Consider the following 18473-nt stretch of genomic DNA (forward strand, 5'->3'; position numbering starts at 1 on the left):
GTGAAATCATATGGTATTTGTCTTTCTCTGTCTGACTTTTATCACTTAGCATAATCCCCTCTGGGTCCATCCGTGTTGTCACAAATGGTGATAATCGTTCTAATGGATTATTATTTGCCCTTAAACTGGAATGAAATTCTGACACATGCTACAAGATTCATTTTGCTAGTCACAAGAGCACAAATAGTGTTAGATATGAGGCACCCAGAAGTAGTCAAATTCATAGAGGCCGAGAGTGAAATGGTGAGTGCCAGGGTTTGGGAGGAGGAAGGAACGGGGAATAAGTGTTTAGTGGGTACCCAGTTTCAGTTTGGAAAGATGAGACATTTCCGAAGGTGGATGGCGGTGATGGTTGTACAACAATGAGGATGCGCTCAATGCTACTCACTGAACTGTACACCTAAAAATGGTAAAATTTGCATTATTTATTTTTGATTACCGTTACACACAAACGCTGTCGTAATGATTGATATCTGGGATGCATGAAGCGCTTCCACCAAACGGCAAGAAATGCATCCTTATGCGATTGAAAAAAGTCAGGACATGTAACGCAAAACATATTAAAATGGCTGACAAGGAGTTTCTTCAAAAGACCTGTCTTATTAGTGATTGGAGAAGCACAAAAGAAGACCCCGCCCAAATGTAATTTAACACTCAGTGAAATGGAAAGGTTAAGAAGTCTGATTATCCCTTGTATTGGTGGGTATATGGCCCAATCAGAACTCAAACTGCGGGTGGGGTCATCAGCTGGAAACAATTCCTAGCGTATGAGCCAGCAATCTCACTCCTCGAAACTCTGCAAAACATATAGCACCTGTGACGGAGGTTCGCCTATTCCTAGCATCACTGCTTGTAAAGGCTGTGAAGTGGAAAGTATGGATCGAGATGTCCATGGACAAGAAAATGGATAAGGGAACTGAGATAGCAGGATGGCTACATGTAATAATGTAAGTACTTTCGGTGACACAATGTTGAGTAAAAAAGGAGGTGGCAGAATACCACACACAATGCGATCCAATTTATTGTAATACCCAGACGCAACAGTCAGCGGCGATGTTTAAGGAAAGGTACACATGTTTACCATTTTTTAACACCTAGCAAAAGGAAGGGGGTGGTTTACACAGAACGCTCAGGAGGAGGGCTATTCCTCTGCAAGGAGAAGGTGGTGGGTGGCAAGGAGACCAGGAGGAAGACTGACTAGGAACTGGTAAATTCTCCTTCACCAGGAAGGTGGAGGCTTGAGCAGTTGTTCCCCACTCCCATATCCTTCTGCGACTTGCCAGGAAAAAGACCTGTGACACGTCCTCGACGGGAGGCACAAAAAATCCCCAGCCCTGAGGCCCCAGGCCTGGCTCCAGCCGCTAGAGGGCAGTACCTTCCGGGTGCGTGGGTCGGCGGAGGCCCCGCCTCCCGCATGCGCACTGTGCCAGCCAATCAGTGACACTCCCGCACAGGCTACTCACCGTCCAGAAGCGCTGAGAGAACCTTCGTGAAGATGGCGGAGGGGTGGTCACGGTATGCGCGGAGAGAGGGACAGAGAGACTGAGGGACCCCGGGCGTGGGTTGGGGGACTCACGGAGGGACTCCCAGGAAGGGCGGGCGAGTGGGGAGACGGGCTCGGCGACGCTGCGCGGCCATCTGGTTCTCTCAGACACGAGGAGAAGGGAATGGGGGGGAGAGACGGGCGGAGGGTGGGGCGGGCAGGCGTTGACGCTACGTGTGAGGTAATGTTTCCGAGCGGCGCTCAGCATAGGTCGGAGGCTGAGCCCCAGTGATGGGTCTAACCTCTGAGGTGATGTTCTCCCAGGTGCCAGAAGCAAGGGGCCAGGGGTATGAGGCTAAATTTGAGGTGATGTTCCCGCAGAGGCCAGAGGCCTGGGACGAGATGATGAGGCTAACCTCTGGGGGGCTTGCTCCTGGGACGCCAGAGTCGTGGCCCCGGGTAGTGAGGCCTGCCTCTGGAGGGCTCTTCCCGGAGAAAGCGGAGTCTGGGGCAGGGCAATGAGGCGAGCGGGGGGGGGGGGGGGGGGGGGGGCGGGGCTGGGGGGCGGCGTGGGCGGTGTTTCAGGGGACTGCAGAGGCATGGACCAGGCCGAGGAGGCTAACGTCTTGGGGGGCGGTTCCCCGGGATGCCAGAGGCTTGGGCCCAGGTGATGACGCTAACTTCTGGGGATCTTGTTCCGGGGGACTTTAGAGGCCTGGGCCAGGACAATGGGGCTAACCCCTGGGGGGTGGTTCCCAGGATCACCAGAGGCCTGGGCCAGGGGCGATGAAGGTAACCCATGGGAAGCCATTCCCGGGGAAGACGGAGGCCTGGGCCAGGATGATGAGACTCACCTATGGGGTTTTTTTTCCTCTGATGCCAGAGGCCTGGTCTGGGGCGATCAGGCTAACCTTTGTGGGGCTGTTCCCTGGGCACACCAAATTCCTGGGCTGTGGCAATGATGCCAACTTCTGGGGGCTTATTCCGGGCGATGCCAGAGGTCTGGGCCTGGCCAATGAGTCTAACCTCTGGGGGTGGGCTGCTTCCTGGGACGCCAGGGGCTGGGGCCATGGCATGGGGGCTAACCTCCCAGGGGCTGTTCCTGGAGATACCAGAGGCCTGGGTCTGGGTGATGAGGCTGGCCTCTGGGGGGCTTGTCCCGGAGATGCCAAAGGCATGGACCAGGGCATTTAGGGCAACCTCTTGGGGTCTGTTCCTGGGGACGCCAGAGGTCTGGGCAGGGGAGATGAGGCAAAATCTGGGGGACTTCTTCCTGGGAGGCCCGAGTCCTGGGCTGGGGCGATGAGGCAAACCTCTGGGGGGCCTTTTCCCCGGGTTGCAAGAGGCCTGGACCTGCGCGATGTGGCTAACCTCTGGAGGTTTGTTCTGGGGATGCCAGAGGCCTGGGCTGGAGCGATGAGGCTGATCCCTGGGGGGCGGTTCTTGGGCACACCAGATTCTTGGGCTGGGGCAATGAAGTGAACCTCAGGGAGACTTTTTCCGGGGTTGACAAAGGGCTAGGCCAGGGTGATGAGTCTAACAACCTCTGGGGGCTGTTCCCGGGGATGCCAAAGACGTGGGCCTGGACCATGAGGCTACCTTGTAGGGGCCTGTTCCCAGGCACGACAATGGCATGGGCCTGGGCAATGAGGCTGAACTCCAGGATTCTTGTTCCGGGGAGGCCAGAGGCCTGGGCCGGGGTGTGGGGCTAACCTCCTGCGGCCTGTTCCCGGGATCACCAGAGGCCTGGGCCAGGGGCCATGAGGCCGTCCTCTGGAGGTTTGTTCCAGCGATGCCAGAGGCCTGGGCCGGGGCGATGAGGGTAATCTCCAGGGGGCTGTTCCTGGGCACACCAGATTCCTGGGCTATGGCGATGAGGCCAGTCTCTAGGGGGGCTTGCTCTGGGTGATGCTGGAGGCCAGGACTGAGCCGATGAGTCTAACCTCTTGGGGGATGTTTCCTGGGAGGCCAGAGGCATGGGCTGGGGCAAAGAGGCAAACCTCTGGGGTCTTGTTCCAGGGGAAGCACTAGTCCTGGATTGCGTGATGAGGCTAACCTCTGGGGTGCTGTTTCCAGGGACGCCAGAGGCCTGGTCCAGAGCAATGAGGGTAACCTCTGGGGGTCTTGTTCCAGGGGACGTTAGAAGCCTGGGCCGGACAATGGGGCTAGCCCCTGGGGGATCGTTCCCAGCAACGCCACAGGCCCGGGCTGGGACAGTGAGGCTAACCTCTGGAGGTTTGTTCTAGCGATGTCAGAGGCCTGGGCCAGGGCGATGGTAACCTCTGGGAGGTTGGTCCCAGGGAAGCCAGAGGTGTGGTCCAGGGCCATGAAGCTAACTTTTGGGGGGCTTGTTTCGGGGACCCCAAAGGCCTGGTCTTGGGTGATGAGTCTAACCTGGGGGTGGGGGGGAGGCTCGTTCCCAAAACTCCATAGGCCTGGGCCGGGACAATGAGGCTAACCTCTGGGGGTCTTGTACTAGGGACACCACAGACTAGGGCCAGGGCCATGAGACTGACTGGTGGGAGGCTTGTTCCTTGGGACCCAAGAGGCCTGCCCTGTCGTGATGAGGCTAATCTCTGGGGGTCTGTTCTTGGGGATGCCTGGAGGATGAGGTTAACTTCTTGGGGGCTTGTTCCCAGGGGTTCCTGGCGCCTGACCTTGGGGAATGAGGCTAAATTCTGGGGGACTGTTCCTGTGAATGCCAGAGCCCTTGGCCAGGGCAATGAGGCTAAACTCTGGGGGCTATTCCCGGGAATGCCAGCGGTCTGGTCAGGGCAATGAGGCTGACTTCTCGGGGGCTTGTAACGGGGATGCCAACGGCCTAGTCCGGGGTGATGAAGTTAACTTGTGTTTTGTTTGTTCTGGAAACGCCAAAGGCCTGTTCCAGGGTGATGAGTCTAACCTATGGGGGGCTTGTTCCCGAGACTCTATAGGCCTGAGCCAGGACCATGGTAGCGTCTGGGGGGCTGTTCCCAGGGACGCCAGAGTTCTGGTCCAAGGCCATGAGGCTAAATACTGGGGGGCTTTTTCCAGGGACCCTTGAGGCCTGGGCTGGGTTGATGAGGCTAACCTCTGGGGGCTCTTCCAGGGCATAGTAGAGGCCTGTGTGGGGGCAATGTGGCTGACCTCTGGGAGACTGTTCCCAGTGAAGCCAGGGGCCCGAGTTGGGACGATGTGGCTAACCTCTGGGGCACTCGTACCAAGGACGCCACAGGTCTGGCCCAGGGGATGAGGCTAACATCAGGTGGACTTGTTCCTGGGTCGCCAGAGGCTGGGCCCGGGGTTGATGAGGCCAACCTCTAGCGGGCTTGTTCTGGGGGGCTCGAGCAGCCTGAGACACGATGATGAGACTAACCCCAGGGAGGTGGTTTCAGGGGACACCAGAGGCCTGAACCAGGGTGATGAGTGTAACCTCTGGTGGGCTTGTTCCTGGGATGCCAGAGGCATGGGCTGGGGAAATGAGGCTGACTTCTGTGTGGGTGCATTATTAGGGGGAAGCCAATAGTCTGGGTCTGGGTGATGAGGCTCATCTCTGGAGGGCTGTCCTGGGGCATGTCAGAGTCCTGAGCCGGGGCTATGAGGCTAACATCTGGGGGACTTTTTCCTGGGTCGCCAGAGGCTGGGCCCGGGGTTGATGAGGCCAACTTCTAGCGGGCTTGTTCTGGGGGTCTCGAGCAGCCTAAGACACGATGATGAGACTTAACCCCAGGGAGGTGGTTTCAGGGGACACCGGAGGCCTGAACCAGGGTGATGAGTGTAACGTCTGGGGGACTTGTTCCTGGGGAGCCAGAGGCCAGGGCAGGGGTGATGAAGTTAACATCTGGGAGGCTGTTCCCCTGGAACCCACAGGCCTGGGCTGGGGTAATGAGGCTAACGTTCCGGGGACACCAAAGGATGGGCCGAGGTGATGAGGCTGAGGTCTGGGGGTGGTTCAGGGGATAGCAGAGGCCTGGGCTGGGGCAATGAAGCTAAACTCTGGGGGGCTTGTTCCGGGGACGCCAGAAGCCTGGGTCTGGCCGATGAGGGTTTACCTCCTCAAGGCTGTTCCCAGAGATGCCAGAGGCCCGGGCCAGGGCGATGAGTCTAACATTTGGGGGGCTTGTTGAGGGGGACGCTAGAGGACTGGACTGCGCTTTGAGGCTTACTTCTGGGGGGCTTGTTCCTGGGACCACAGAGGTCGGGGCCATGGAGCTGAGGCTAAACTCTGGGGGGCTGTTTGGGGGCATGGCAGATGCCTGGGCAATGAGATTAACCTCTGGGAGGCTTGTTCCAGGGACCCCTGTGGCCAGAACCAGGACAATGAGGCTAAGTTCTCAGGGTCTTCTTCCGGGGCACGCCAGAGATCTGGGCCGTGGCGAGGAGGCCAACCTCTGAAGTGATGTCCTCTTGGGGACCAGAATCCACGGGTCAGAAGCCTGGTGCTGGGCGGTGGGTGATGTTGCCGCGGGTCCCCTGTGGCTGGCAGGATGGAACAGAAGGAGAGACCCCTGAGGGCAGGGTTGGCAGGGCAAGGAGGAGGTGTGAGGATCCCCAAGTCCCGGGAGGGTCCCAGCGTGTGCACAGAGGGGCCGTGGGAATCCGAATGCATCCCTCAGGGCCCTCTGCCTGGCAGGACAGTTGTGTCCTCTGTGGTCGTCCTGGGGTTCAGAAGGCGGGCTTTCCACGCCAAGTGACTGCCCCCGGACAGGTGTAGAAAGGCTTATTCTCTGTCCACGGGGAGGGACAATTTCGTCACGCCCAGGGTCAAGCCTCTCAACCAGCACTTTGCCCCGTGAGGACCGAGGGGTAGGGATGGCCGCCGTCCCAGCATAGGGGAAGAGTGTGGCAGAGGGGGCTGACATCAGATGTCCCAGGGCATGTGCCAGCCCTCCATCACAGCCCTGGGTGGGGAGGGTCGGGTGTCCCCATCGGCTCTGTCCCCTTCTGGTCGGACAAGTGGCACGCTGACACATGCACGCTCTGGTCTGCACAGAGGTCCCTTGCCTGGCATCTCGCACTGACCGTGTCCTTGTTCTTTTAGAGTGCGTTGCCGCGCACCAGGTGCAGGAGAGGTGTCACTGTCGGAAGATGCTGGGATGGTACCGTCTGGGAGGAGGAGCCTGAGGAGAGAGTTGAAGGCCCTGTTGGATGATCAGGCTAGGGCAGCCTATGACTCTGGGAGACAAGGAAGAAGAAAGTCGGAGGAGGTTCCCAAAGGTACCGTCTCTCTGAAGCCTTTGCAGATAGAGCACAGGGGGGTGGGACTGTGTCCCTCAGGTCCCTGTTTCTGAGTCCTTGACGTAATCAGTAAAATTCACGTGTGTGGGAGGCAGTTTTACATCCTGCAGGTTGCCCACTTGAACCTCATAGCCCCAAGCGGGACGACACTAGCTGACACAGCAGCTCCTCCTGTCTAGAACAGCTGATGTGCGCTACAGGGTTGGCTCTGACATTAACCCTGAAAGGCTTGCAACAGCGTCTTCATAGCATGGTCCTGGTCCCTGACCTATTCCCATCTAACTTGCACGCTCACGATTGCTTTCATAGGCCTGCCTTAAAAACTTTTGGTGGCAAAAAACCTAAAACACTCCACAGTGAGGAGATTTCTCCATGAACAGTTTACCCAAAGAAATTATTAAATTCATTTAATAATTTTCCCCACTTTCTGTTTCGATGCAGAAAACAGTGAAGTAATTGACGACCACGGAGAAGACGGTCTTGATCTAGGATTCTTTGGGAGAGAAATGAGGTAATGTGTTTACAGACATTGTTGCTTGCCCCGTAGAAAAACCAAGGTCTGCTCAGGTAACGAGAATTGTATGTAAAACACTTGGCCTGGCATTTTGGAGACTTTTGGAGACTTTTAAATGGAGTAATTTTGTGTGTTTTAAATAACAAGATCTAACAGTGTCCATCTAAGAGTGTCCTTTGAGTTGGGCGCTATGTTATAAATGTATCGAGAATTAGCATTTATAACTGTTTCCTCAGCAGGAAATAAAAGGCTGTCTTTGAGACCCTTTTCATGCATTTTGGTAAATAGAAACTTCGGCTCCTTGGGTCTTTTCGGCACCCTAACAAAAGCTTACACAGCGATAGAATTTAGAATGGGGATGCCGGTAACGGAAAGTTTGCACAGCACGAAAAAGGAAGCAAATGATCTCGTTGCTCATACTGTCTTGAACAAGCAGGAAAAGTAATTTCAACATCACATGTTAATACATATATATATGTTTAATGCAGGAGACTTGGAAAAGGTTCTTCATACAAAGAGAGAAAAGATTTGCAACAGAAACCAATGCTGCCTTCAAAGTCACTAACCAGGAAATTGGGGATGCCGCCAAAAAATAAAAATAAAAATAATAATTGCATTTTTATCTCCAAAACAAGCGTGGCATTTTAGGTACCCATCACTAAAACTTAATGTAATTTCTTTACAGGAATGAGTTACGGAATATGCTGGAAAGATTTCAAGGTATGATAAGAGGAGATAGTGTAATGAAAGTAAATTGTCTCAAATCGTATACCATTTACAACGGGAAATGTTAGTCAGTGGTCTGCGAGACTGTCATTTAATGCCTTAGGTACAATAAGTATTTAGTGTGATTTGGCTTCATGGATTTCCTTAGTTTTCCTTTTTACTGTGGATGTGGAGAGGATTGTGCTACCAGTGGTGAGGTAAGAGTGATGCTTTTATTTTTTACATGGGTACATTTGAGGAGCTGTGTGATTTTGGAAGAATTTGCCTGAAATAATTCCTATTCCACCTGGTGTGGCAGAGTAAGCGATATACCATGCAGAAGTTTAAATCGAAGCCTGTAGAACAGACTTTATTGTTCTATTTACATGAATAAACACCTGAGTGGAGAACTGGAGACACATTTGTTAGCATGCTAGCGATGTACGATTAGAACCATAAACATAAAAGTTTTAAACTGTTCTCTCAGATATCAATTACATCAACTGGCTTACAGGACAAGACTCTTAATGAAGAGTCCGAGTTAATTATTGAGTCCTCTATGTGGATCTTTCCTGCCAGCAGGTGTTTTTTGAAATCTTTGCTCTATTTGGTGGTGCCAAGGTGCTTGTTTGGTGAGCTGTCTCATAAATTGATAGTTAGACATGGTAATCTGAGTGTATAAATTACTTGTGTAATCTTGTAGCTCCTTTCTGGTTACCAAAAACAATTATTCATGGTAGATCCATAACATAAAATCATGTGCGTATGAAAGCATTACTTCAAGTCTTAAAAATTTTACACAATGGAACACTTTTTTTGGGTGAAAATTAGATAAAACCTTCATGCAGATGTTTAGAATGTGTTCTTGAATAACTTACTGATTTTCTCAGACTAGGCGTGCGTGGTCTTTCCCTTTAAGTCAGATATATTTAAAAGCTTCTCTGAATACCTTTTAAAATAATTTTTTCAGATTTAAAAATTATTTTGATCTCTTCTGGAGACTTTTTAAACAGAGTAATTTTGTGTGTTTTAAATAACAAGATCTAACAGTGTCCATCTAAGAGTGTCCTTTGAGTTGGGTGCTATGTTATAAATGTATCGAGAATTAGCATTTACAACTGTTTCCTCAGCAGGAAATAAAAGGCTGTCTTTGAGACCCTTTTCATGCATTTTGGTAAATAGAAACTTCTGCTCCTTGGGTCTTTCGGCACCCTAACAAAAGCTTACACAGCGATAGAATTTAGAATGGGGATGCCGGTAACGGAAAGTTTGCACAGCACGAAAAAGGAAGCAAATGATCTCATTGCTCATACTGTTTTGAACAAGCAGGAAAAGTAATTTCAACATCACATGTCAATACATATATATGTTTAATGCAGGACACTTGAAAAAGGTTCTTCGTACAAAGAGAAAACAATTTGTAACAGAAACCAATGCTGCCCTCAAAGCCATTAACCAGAAAATTGGGAATGCCATGAAAAAACGGCAAGAGCAAAGGTAAGGATGTTGGTTTTTCAGAGGCAGAACCTTTGTATCATTTCTTGGTATTCGTGGGTACAAATTACTTAATAATACTATTGTTTTTATTCATTGAAGTCTCTGTTGAAAAATATATTTGGCTTGATTTTTTCCTCAAAGCAAAAAAAAAAAAAAAAAAATTCATTATTCCTGTAGACACACACACCTTAATGGAATTTGAGATGTATCTTCTAGAGGTCAATAAAGATGACCTTTGTCCCACCCCAACTGGTGTGGCTCTGTTGGTTGGGTGTCCCCCCACATACCGAAACGTCGCCAGTTGGATTCTTGGTCAGGGCACGTGCCTGGGTTGCGGGTCTGGTCCCCGGTAGGGATGTGTATGAGGGGCAACCGATCGATGTTTCTCTCCCTCTCTTTCTCCCTCCCACCCCTTCTCTCTACAAATAAATAAATAAATTTTTTTCCAAAAAGATGACCTTTTTCCCCTTTCACATTACAGCCGTGTCCTTTTGCTAATAAATAAATAAATAAAATATATAAATATATAAATATATAAATAAATAATATATATATATATATATATATATATATATAGTCATTCCAGGAATATGCTAACTGAGTAAAAGATAAATGTATTGTGCTATTTAACTATGTTCACTGAAGAAAAAAAAAATTAACCATATGTTGCAAATAATTCACCTGAGGTGGGTTTGTTCTTCGCATGTACAAAATCTTTATTGTGCCAAAGTGGGTAAAAAAGTGAAATGTTCCGGTTTGGAAATGTTACATGACAAATGGACATAATATCTCCAATGATTCTATTTATCGTAGTACAACCTATCTGTTCTTTAGTAAGACAAAACTGTCCAAACCCCTTGTAGATACAGTGCAGTTTCCTGGAACATTTATAAAACAAATAAATCTTCTTTCGTTTTCAAGAGCTAAGGCATGTGAGATAGCTTCCCTCTTTGCCAGTTAGGGACAGATAGTCTTAGAAGGACAGACAGTAAATCATGCATTTCATTTTCCTGTTTCCCATCAGAAGATTCCGGCTCCTCTTATCCCCTTGTCCCTGCATGGTATAATTTTTGTCAAATCAACTTTGTTTTGAATGCATTTACTTTTCTCTTAGCAATATGAAGTATGACAGTGCTCATTATTATGTTTTACAGGCAGGAGTTTTATCGCAGATATTATCAGCGGTTTCTGACCCTGTTTTGCGAGTGGAATGGAGATGTGCAGAAAACCAAGAAACAAGAAGAAAAACTGATTGTCGGTATCAGGCTTAGCTTTATAATTAGCTTGTTGTAAGCAAGTCTCAGGCAGCAATAGAGAGCCTGGCCATGTCTTAGACCCATAGACTTGAGCCAGGGTCCCGTTCCCATTGCTGGCTATGTGGTTGGGCCCTGATCCCAGAAAAGCAGAGCAGTGCAGGCATCCGCCATGCTCTCAAAATGCCTTGGTCTTTATTTCCTCTCTTGGTTGACATTCTTGCAGTTCCAAGTAACAGAAATTTGCCAAAGTGCAAAAGGTAAATGCCTTGCTTTATTTCAAGAAGTCAAGGTGAGTTCAGCTCTGGGTACATCTGGATGCGGCTGGGAAAAGGTTGGTCAGGCAGTGTCGTGTGGGCTCTGACTCCAGCTCCTTTCAGGCTCTCCCCATGGGGTCAGAATCTAGACTTCCAGTCCTAGATTCACCAGCAGGTTAGTGGTCCCAGTGGACTGACACGATCTTTGGCAGGAAAGTCCTCCGGAGGAGTATCACTCACCCAGTTTGGATCATTTGCTCATTCCCGAACCAGTCACTGTGGTCAGGGCATGGGTTGCTCTTAATGGACTCAGCTGATCACATTGAGGAGGAGAGATAGTGGAGGAAGAGTTTCTTTTTGAGGGCAGAGGACAAGAAGTGGAAATGTTTCCTGGGAGGGGGCCAGCGAATGGACTTGGGAAATACCATCACCAAGCATAATTATGGGCCCAACTTAGGTTAGTGTCATAGTGATTTGAGTCCATCACAAGACTAGCATGCAGTGCTGTGGCAGAGCAGCTGGAGGGTTGGATTTTTCAGGGTGGGGTTTATACACGCACATGGACAGAGTGAGAAGGGGACAAGGAATACATGCAAGGGTGTAGGTTTATGATCGACCATGGAATTTAGCCAGGAAGGAGGAAAGTGAAGACATGGGACGCAATAGGAGGCAGTGAAAAGAGTTTGATTCAGTCGGTGTTAGTTCTTTATAAGTACTTAGCTGTAGTAGGAAAGGGAATGAGCAAGAAACATAGGGAAGTAGAAGACGAATGTTGGAGGAAATAGCGAAAAAGCATATAGTAAAGGGCGGTCAAGACCCTGGGCCGTGGAACCATAATAATGTTTGGGATGCAATTCTGATTGACTGATTAATGACTAGCTGTGGCACCACGGGCAGATTATGTATCTCCATGTCTCAGTGTCCTCATCTATGAAGGGGCATAGTAGGAGTCCCTACATCATAGGTTTGTTTTGAGGATGAATGAGGTCCTATATATAATAAGTTCATTTAAAATGTTTCTGGACACGACCTGACACACAGTTCCTGTGTAAGGCGGCTCTCCTTCATACTGTCTGGGTGTTACAGTTGTTGGGGATGACAGAGTCTAGGGTACACACATGTCAGTAAATGGCTAAACTAGGGAAGAAGACAAAATTGTTTCTGGAGATTAGGTCAAAGAACTCAAAGGTCTGCGTTATTGGAAGAGTCATCTGTGTGGATGTTGAATAACCAATAATTATTATATGCTTTGAATATTGTTAGGAAAGAATTTTTTCCACCTAAATTCTAAGTAAGACGGTTGCATAGTTTTCGCTTATTTTGCTGAAGAGTTGATTGTAAGGGCCATATGTGGACTTGGAAGCTGCCAGGAATTATTGTATTTAATAAGTACGTATGGTTCCTGGTAAGACATGTGTTTTGAATATGGGTAAGAAGGGAAATTTTCTTCTCAAGGACTGATGTATACTATTACTGTGTTTTTTGTATTTTACTGGTGAGCACAAATGTCTGGACTGCGTTATAAAAGGTAACACAGGATCTGTCAAAAATGCTGACTTAAAAAACAGTCCTTTTAACTGAACGCAGAATTGTGTTTTGCTAGATATTACATTAACCACATTTTATCTCAGCTTTTTTCTTTTCCACTTGCAGAGTTTGTTCCACAAGCAACGAAATCTTTTTCAAAAAGCTAGAGCTGTTCAGAACCAGAGACTGAGAAAAATTAAAAACTTGTATGACCAGTTCTTAAAGGTCTGTTGGATTTGGTGACACAATACATTCTCATAAAACATAATGTCTGTTTTGAAGTAGAAGTTAAATTGTTTCATAGTTTATGAGAAAAAAATTTTTGGTTATGCGTTTTAAATTCTTAGCTATTTTCCACTTGGACTTACTGTTCTCGGTTTAACGTAAGCGCTAACTTTATTTTTCTCTGTAGGATTTATTAAGAGGGTTGTGGTATTATTAAACAAGTGATAAAATGGAAATATTACCTAGAAATAGAGACATTGTGATTTCAAGTGATGCTTTAATCATAATTTTGTATTCAATGATCAGTTTTCAGGAGATTAGCAATGACCATATTGTGGATCATAAAAAGTCTATGATTAGGTTCCAGTGCTTTTCACTTCTGTTGCCTCACCAGTCTACGTAAAATAGGAAGTAGCAGTTGTAATGATTGAATACCTCTTTTATTTTCAAATACATTATATGAGTGTCTTACGGCACAGTTGCTGTTAGAATTCCTATCGTGACTAGGAATGGCTTTACATGCAAACTTCCAGTCACAGGAGAAGGCCCAGATGCTTGACAGTATGAAAAAGCCTCAGGAGGGCAGAGAGCTTAGGAATTGAGCATCATGTACTGTCTCATTCTCACAGGAGCACATTGTCCTCACGACATCATCCTCTGCTTTAAACAGATACGTAGTTATTTAGGAGGTGATAGAATCCTGGATATACCCCCTTCTTTTTTGGATGGGATGTTCTTTTTATTAAACTTGTTCACATACATGTTACTATGTCACTCTTCTAAACTACTTGAGATGGCTTAAGTAAAGTGGTAAAGGAGTTTTAAAATAAATATTTTCTCAGCACTTTAGAATTATATATATGAAACAGCTACCTTACAAGTGTTTGCAAGTAGACAACACGTTGCTCTAATGCTCCCTGGGAACCAGTTATTAATTGGCGTGAAGACTGGATAGAGTGCTAAGGAAGACGACTTCTACAGTTTATTATTGAGTGTCAGCACTCGGAGGAAGAACTTTAGTGTTGTCTCTGACTCCTCCAGAGTTCCTCATCCTTCTCATCCAGTTACTACTAGGCCCTGCAATTTTTACCTCTGCGATTGTACCTTTTTTTTTTTTTTTTAACTGATTTAAGAAAGTTTTATTTTTCAAAATGTACAGCCGGTGGGACCTGTTGTTCATGCATCTTCACCAACAGCTGGGGCATCCCCACCTTTGCTGTTTCTGGTGTAAATTCCTTGAGCTCTGTGCTCTGACACTAGTTGAATAAGCCCTTCATTAAGGAGCCCCTGAAGGGCTGCCCTGGCCATGGAACCACGGAGCTTCAGTCACTCAGAGACAACAGCTAGGGTTATAAGCTTTTAGTTGGGAAGTTCCTTCCAGAGTTTGTCACATGTAGCAATAACCTAGACTAGGCCAAAGAAGACCAGGTTATTGAGCTTGTCCTGAACTTTGCCTTCGGGCCACTTCTTCTTTTTGGCCTGGCCCCCAGATTTGTTCACTGGGTCTTTGTCTTTCCTGGCTGACTTTCCAGCATCTTTCTTCTTCTTGTCGTCCTTGGGTGGCATAGCGAAACTCAAGGAACGGCTGCTATCACTGCTGCCTGAGAAGATGTCGCTGCAATTGTACTTTAATTTCTTTCTTTAAATTCCCCACTGCTGCTGCCCAAGTTCAGGGCCTCATCATTCCTAGCTTGTACTGTTAAGTATTCTTACCTGATTTCTCTCTTCTCCAGTCCATTCTTCGCAGTTCTGCAATGTCATCTTCCAAAACGTATGTCTTCCATCCCGAAAACCTGTCATTAGCTTCCTATTTTAAATTCTCAGGTATTCAATATCTGCCCCATAACAAGACTCCCTTTGTAGTTTCATTCTTACATTCTTTCTTTTCTCCCACCCCTCCAGATTAGATGTTTTCTCTGAACTGACTCACCATTACTTCCCTTGCTTGTGCTCCTACCCGAGAATATTTTTTTTATCCTCACCTGAGGAGATTTTTTTTTCATTGCTTTAGAAGAGAGAGGAAGGGGGAGACGGAGAGAGAGACAGAGGGAGAGAAGGAAACATCGATGTGAGAGCGAACAAGAGAGTATCAATTTTTGTTGCCTTCTTGTAGGTGCCTTGAATGAGGATCGAACCTGCAACCTGGGTGTGTGCCCTGACTGAGAATCAAACCCATGACCCTTTGGTCTATGGGACAATGCTCCAACCAACTGAGCCATGCCGGCCAGGGCTTCCCTAGAACACTTTTAATTCCTTCTTTCCTTTGCTTCCTGAAATCTCATTCTCATGCCAATGACATAACAATCAATCCTGTTTTTCACTACCTAGTCACGGTAAGACATGGTTGCCTTAATTGTTAGTTAAACACAATTTTAATTTTTGGTGTTATTTTTATGTACATGCTTTTTATGCTCACTGGAATAAGGAAGAGATAGTGTATTCATTTTTAAGTTCCTCCACAACACTTAACAGAGTACTTTTTATATAGGATGCACTAGGTGACTATTTGTTGAATGAAGAGGAAAGATTTAGAACATGTTTCTTTTTCATAACTTTCAGAGGTGCTATTCCAGATCATTTTATTCTCCCCAGTGGAATCGTATCATATTGATTATCAGTCACTTATGAGAACATTGTTACCTGGTGTTTAGAAAGCTTATTAGGGAGTTTTTAAATTAGGGTATTTCATGGTGTGGGACTGCCAGTCTTTGTTTCGTTGTTTTTTCTTTTTCTTTTTTTTTTTTTTTTGCCTTTTATTGCTCCACCTTGACTTTAACTATTCATGAACCCATTGTTTCCAATAAAGTGTACTACCACTGCACTTCTTCAATGGTAACTATGAAATTAAAAAAATTTTTAGGTGGATATTTTGACCTACATGCATTCGTTATAATAGTTTTATTTGGAATAAATAATGAGCATCCTGTGAATATTAAGAGGTGTTAGTTGTCCTGGGTGATGTGGCTCAGTGGACCGAGTGCTGGCCTGAGAACCAAAAGCTCACCGGTTCGATTCCCGGTCAGGGTACGTGCCTGGGTTGCGGGCCAGGCTACCGGTTGGGGGTATGCGAGAGGCAACCAATCAATGTATCTCTGGCACATCTCCCTCTCTTTCTCCCTCCCTTCCCCTCTCTCTAAATAAATAAACTAACTCTTCAAATCTAAAAAAAAAAAAAGAGTTGTTAGTTTTGTAATTTAATTGCACGTGTTTAGAACGTGAGATGAAAAGTGGTGGTTCATACCTGAACTTGGCCTTTTGTTTTAGGATGTGCAGTCCTTCGAGGAGAATCAGAAATGTCTTGCCACCAATGACGGAAAAGAATTTAGACAAGAAATGGCCAGATTGCGAATGAAAATCATGGTGGATGTTGTAAGTAGTGTGTACTTAATATTAAGAACTAAGGAGGGATGTGAGCATTAGGGGATTTTGTTTGCGGAAATGTATATAACAGTTGCCTAAATAATACTTCCTTTCTGAAACAGCAACGGCAAGAACTGGAAAATATTCGAAAGGCTGTTCAATTCCTGCTATTATGAAGAAAGAACTTGAACCAAAGTTATGTGATACGAGTATAACATTAGCTACATTACAGTGGTTTCCAAATTTCTAGTTGAAATCAGTACATCTTGTTTACCATCAGCTTGTCCGTTAAGTGCAAGAAAATTTTTCTGTTAATGAATCCTAAGCAGTTATGTGGGTAGCAGCAATTCCACAGTTATGTGTATCAAGCTTTCAACCCTTTTGGTAGCAATGGAGACTTTTTCTCCCCAACACTGCTAATTAACCTTTAGCAATAAGTCGACTTAATGTTAGGTTTTGGCCCCAGCAAGTCTGTATCAATAATCCCCAAAGGTGAAAAACACAAGTATGAAATGTTGCATTGTTCTTCCTAATGGGAAAAGAAATAAAGAATACAAAATCTGCTGTTATACGTGTATCCTTTTGTTTTCTCACTAGGTTACAGAGCCCATTAAAATAAGACTTCAAAAGAAACTCCATGCTAGTGCCTCATAAGAGTTACTAACAGCAACTTGACTTTGCATTCTTGAATGAATTAAACTGGCTGATACCATTAATACAGCTGAAAAAGATATAACTATCAGTGCTGAGACCTGGGTTTGTGAACATGTCATTTCCCCAAAGACATCAACATGTCATTTAAATGCTGCTGTTCTACTATTAAATGACCCCTCCCCTTAGCATTGATTAAAAATGGTTCATTAACATATACATACACTTAACTTGTTACTGTTTAAATATTTCAACCTACCTTTATAGATAAATTAACCACAAAAATGTTTCAGGTTTGAGTTTCATCAGGCACATGGGTATTTCATTGAATGTTCGTCTAGAAGCTTGATTCTTACACTTTTTTGGTACTGGGCAATTTCTTGTGTAAGACAACATTTAAAACCTTCACTTGGAAGCGTGATTTAAAGAATATGAAATTCTCTCAGAATATATTTCGAGTTAGTTAGCGTTACTCTTATTATAACTTACTGAAAACGTGTTTCATGTTTTATTTTAATGACTTAGAGACCAATCCACACACCATCATTTACAGGCAGCATGGTGATTGAAACAGGTTTGAAAATGTGTGTGTGTGTGTATATCTGATACATATAAACTTTCTTCGGGTATATATTATCGGAAAGAGATCCAGCTCCGGTTGTTCCCCTTATGGCTATTTGGTTCGCACAACATGATTTATTCAAGTCCATCCTTCCCTCATGATTTGAAAAAGGACGCCAAAGGTCTGGACCCTGGTGAGGAGATCAACGTCTGGGGAGGCAGTTCCAGGGGGTCAGAGGCAGGGACCAGGGCCATGAGTCTAACTCGGGGGGGCTTGTACCGGAGGGTGGGGGGTGGGGCGCAATAGGTCTATGAGGTGGCGATGAGGCCAACGTCTAGGGGGCATGGTCCAGGGTGTCAGGTGCCGTGGTGTGGGTCCATGAGGCTAAACTCTGGGGGACTGGTACCAGGGCACCACGGGCCCGGGCTGGGAACAACGTGGACAAAATCTGCGGCACTTGTGCCCGGGGCGCCCCAGGTTGGGCCAGGGCCGGGAGGCTAACCGGAGGGGCGCTCCTTCCGGGGGATGCCAGACACCTGAGCCGGGTCACTGTGTCTAAATCTGGGCCTTGTTCCCGGGGACCTCTGTGGCCTGTGCCGGGGCAATGAGGCTACGCTCGTGGAGCTGTTCCTGGGGACAGCTGAGGCCTGGTCCAAGAATGAGGCTAACGTCGGGGACGCAATTCCGGAGGACAAGGGGGACCCTGGCCGAGGGGTCGACCCGAACTTCTGGGGGGCCAGAAGCATGGACACCCAAGGCCTGGGCCAGGGCGATGAGACTGTGCTGTGGGCGGCCGGGGTCCGGGGAAGGCAAGAGGACTGGCCTGCGCGAGAAGCGCAATGTGGGGGCTAGTTCCAGAGAGCCCAAAGGCCTCGTCGGGACCTGGGGGTGGGGGGGTTGGGAGGGCGGGAGGGAAGTCTGGGGGACCTGTCCGGAGGCACCAGAGGCCCACACCGTGGAGCTGGTAGAATCTCCAAGGCTGTTCCCGGGAGAGCCGGAGTCCGGGGCCGGGATAATGGGGCTAACCTCCGAGGATCACGTTCTGTGGACGCCAAAGCTTGGGGTGGGGAGACGAGGGTGAGTTCTGGGGTGCTGTCTTCGGGGAAACCTGAGGCCTGGGCCGGCAATTTGTGGCTAGCCTCTGGGCGCCTGGCACCGGGGACGCCTCAGGCTCGGGCCGGGGCAATTCGACATACCGGAGGGGGGCTCATCCCCGGGGACG

General features: G+C 47.5%; 1 protein-coding gene and 1 pseudogene across 1 annotated transcript; one reads left to right on the top strand and one right to left on the bottom strand.

Moving 5' to 3' along the window:
* The first annotated feature begins 1402 nt into the window (after positions 1 to 1402).
* LOC123478770 (synaptonemal complex protein 3-like) lies at positions 1403 to 16581 on the top strand. Its single transcript, XM_045188209.2, has 9 exons — positions 1403 to 1515; positions 6504 to 6679; positions 7142 to 7211; positions 7900 to 7934; positions 9299 to 9416; positions 10571 to 10670; positions 12580 to 12678; positions 15943 to 16047; positions 16161 to 16581. Exons 1-9 carry the CDS (start codon positions 1496 to 1498, stop codon positions 16212 to 16214), a joined length of 777 nt encoding a protein of 258 aa, XP_045044144.1. The 5' UTR covers positions 1403 to 1495; the 3' UTR covers positions 16215 to 16581.
* LOC112296253 (small ribosomal subunit protein eS25 pseudogene) lies at positions 13851 to 14244 on the bottom strand (annotated as a pseudogene).
* Positions 16582 to 18473: the final 1892 nt, after the last annotated feature.

Source organism: Desmodus rotundus, chromosome X (assembly GCF_022682495.2).
Source record: "Desmodus rotundus isolate HL8 chromosome X, HLdesRot8A.1, whole genome shotgun sequence".
NCBI lineage: Eukaryota > Metazoa > Chordata > Mammalia > Chiroptera > Phyllostomidae > Desmodus > Desmodus rotundus.